Raw genomic sequence first — 3,437 nt, forward strand, 5'->3', positions numbered from 1 at the left:
TCTTTTACTCCTCTCTCAAACCAACGTTCCTCTCTATCAAGAATGAGAACATCCTCATCTCTGAAAGAGTGACCGCTGGCCTGCAAATGAGTGAAAACTGCAGAGTTCTGCCGTTAGATGTAGCTCGTTTGTGTTGGGACATTAAAAGCCTGAATTTTGCCTGAAACTCTCAGACTGAAGAAGTCTCTTGGAGGAGAGACGAAACGTTTCATTAGAGAAGAACCCATCCAGTTACTAATGATCTTCTCATGGCCTCATAAAGTGGACATGTGTCCATTCTTGTCCTGTTAGATCTCAGTGCTGCATTTGATTCAGTTGATCAAAATATTTTATTACATAGACTTGAACTTGATATTGGGATTACAGGAACAGCTCTAAAATGATTTGAGTCTTATTACCTCTGCCGAGGGCGAGGTAATGTTTTCGGTCGCGTATGTTTGTCTGTCTGTCTGTCTGTCTGTGGACAACATTACTCAAAAACCTGTGGACGGATTGTCATGACATTTTTAACACGTGTGTACTGGGCCAAGGAACACGCCTTTAAATTTTGGTGATGTTCTGGATCACGATGCGGATACAGGAATTTTTTTTCTTTTAACACCATGAGATCGGCAAAGCTGTGATGCTTTCACGGGGCTTCTGTAAAAAACAGTGAGCTGGATTGGACAGCACGGACTTCAAACTTTATAAAGTAATGTTAAAACCACATTTAATGATGAATAATTTTTTTGCGATAATGTGCACATTTTTACACATTTGGTGCACATTTAGCAAACGTTTTGTGACCAGGAAGTGTGTGACTGCACCGTGAAACCTATTTTTCCCATTTCCTCAAACACACCACATTTCCGAAATAACCAATCAAAACAGTTTGTCTCTACTGGGCTTGTAAACAGAGAGCTGCCGGGCCTCAAAGTTTGGAGACGGGGGGAACCAGGAAAAGCACTTTATAAAGAGTCAAACCATTACAAACTCATACAAGGGGATAAAACAGATGTTTTACATGGTGAAATGTGACTGATGAAAACTTAGGAGCTTAATCTGACACCAGTTTGATGATGAATAACGTTGGGTGACAAGTCTTTTTTTTTCACGTTGAACTCCACCAGGAAGAAATCCCGTGCATACTGCCTGCTTAAATGTTCGCAACGTCATAACTTATTCGGCAAATGTGTTTCCATCTCTGCTTTTGCGCATTTACTGTATTACAGGATGGGGTAAATTGGTCTTGGTGGAGGTTTGCACTCTCCGAGTGCTTCTAGTTTAACTGATGGATTTAGTTTTGTTATGAATCTTCTTCTTACACAAGAGTTTGTCATGGAGTTCCTCAGGGTTCAGTGCTTGGACCAATCCTCTTTACTTTATACATGTTTCCTTTAGGTAAAGTTATTAAACAGCATGGGATAAATTTCCATTTTTATGCCGATGATACTCAGCATAAAAATATCCATATGAAGCATATTTATCCATGAAACCTGATGAATCCAACCAGTTACTTAAACTGCAAGCATGTCTTAAAAAACATAGATGACTCTTAATTTTCTGCTTCTAAACTCAGATAAGACAGAGGTTATGGTTTTTGGACCTGAACATCTTACGGATCAACTTTGNTTCCATTATAAATTATTAAACATTAATATTTCAAAAACTATAAGTTGTACAGGTACGAAAAGGCATAGCTATCATTTGGCGCAGGAGCTTTACAGATATAAATTACAATGGCAGCTCTAGGAAAAAGTATGCAGAAGGAGAAGCGTGCCAAAGTGGAGATGATTTGGATGGGAAACGAATCACAATAGTGTGCATTGCATTGGCAATGCACACTAATCAGCTCTAACCTTCATCCACAAATGCCTGTTCCTTACAAATGTGGCACCATTAAAAAGGGAAATCAAGAGGCTTTCCATTAATATAAGGTTTATTGTGAAGAATTGTTACAACAAAGAAATAATCTACCAAACAAATTTACTCACCTTTTGTGCTAAAAGTTCCACATTTTGTTTTCCTCCACATCCCTCGCATTTGTCTTTATTCCTTCTTCTTCTTAAACCAAACAAGTCATTTAGATAAGCATTACTTACCCCCAGTCGTCACCAGGTTTTCTCATCTCTGTAGTTCTTTGTTTGACTCATTTTTAGATCCCATTTTCACTCCACTGTTTCTTCTTTGATTATTGATTTTCTCTCCYGTTCTCCTAAAGGAATCAGGGCTGTTATTCCCGAACACAGGGCGAGTTACAAACCCAATAAACTGCCTCATGTATTGTAACAGCAGGCAGTTTGTTTAAATATCTAATTAAAACAGCTGAGGTTAAAGGTTCCTTGCGTTCACTTTTTATTTCAGATTTTATAGTTTTTGTTTTAATTACCAAACTCACCACRCCTAACTTTGTGCTGAAGGACTAACAAACTAACTTGGGTTTTATTGTGTGTAGAAATGTAAAATCTCAGGTTTTGTGTGTGAGTGGGTTACAATCACGCCCCCTGACCTTTGGCTTCACCTGGGAGAGTCTGACTTCTTCACCTGACAAACCTGTCTTTTATTGGACGACCTGCCCCCTCACCTGTCCTCCCCACCCTCTCTCTCTCTCTCTCTCTCTCTCTCTCTCTCTCTCTCTCTCTCTCTCTCTCTAACCAGCTTTTTGACAGTCAAGGAAGCTAACTCTATGGTTCCGGGTTAATGTTTGATAAAATGAAGCTATAAGCACTGAATTGTGCAGATTTTAGTTTCTTTAGCTCAGCAGCTTTTTACGAAGCACTTCTCTAATTTCAGAGCTCATCTTTTCTTTTCCTCTTTTCGGACTAGTTMCCACATCTGGATCAGCTGCGTGGTTCTAGTCAAGCTTCTGGGACGGTTTTCTGACTTTGAACTAATTTTTTTATAACTTTTTCTAAGCATCATGGAGAGCTGGTTGAAATGGTTGTGGTATCACAGAAACTACATCATCATCGTCATCACTCCACTCATCTTTCTGCCCCTGCCTTTAGTCAGCCCTACCTCGGTGAGTGTGTGTGTGTGTGTGTGTTAGACCGCAAAAAATGTGATTTTCTGTAAATGTTTGCTTCCTGTCTGAGCTCACAGTTTTCTCTTTCAGTTCTTCTTTGTGTTAAAGTTAATGTCAGGAGTGCAGGGAGTTATAAACCTGATTAAAAACTGCTGAATCAGTTGTTTTTATTCCTTTAATTAGATGACCTGTTCAAACAATTTGTTAAAATGCTTTTATTGAAGGGGTTTCTCACACTTAMATAACAAAAGAAGTCAAAGTTTAGATTTTTTTTGTTTGTGGTAGTAAMTGATGGAGCAGTGGATTTTTGCCAAAAATCAGAAATATGGAGACAATTGTTTCAGAGTTTAATGTTTAAACKGCAGATTTTGATAGAGATGATGTGAAACGTAGAAACTGTAGTGATTCTTTATTTTTGTGTGAAGAAAAGAGC

General features: G+C 38.6%; 1 protein-coding gene across 1 annotated transcript in view; it reads left to right on the top strand.

Moving 5' to 3' along the window:
- Positions 1-2,702: 2,702 nt before the first annotated feature.
- The window catches only part of slc13a2 (solute carrier family 13 member 2), an 18,219-nt gene continuing 17,484 nt past the window's right edge, over positions 2,703-3,437 (top strand). The window contains exon 1 of the mRNA XM_014016876.1: positions 2,703-3,001. Coding sequence (XP_013872330.1) covers positions 2,900-3,001 — 102 coding nt within the window. The 5' untranslated portion in view covers positions 2,703-2,899. The remainder of the gene's footprint in view (positions 3,002-3,437) is intronic.

Source organism: Austrofundulus limnaeus, unplaced genomic scaffold, assembly GCF_001266775.1.
Source record: "Austrofundulus limnaeus strain Quisiro unplaced genomic scaffold, Austrofundulus_limnaeus-1.0 Scaffold157, whole genome shotgun sequence".
NCBI classification, from domain to species: Eukaryota; Metazoa; Chordata; class Actinopteri; order Cyprinodontiformes; family Rivulidae; genus Austrofundulus; species Austrofundulus limnaeus.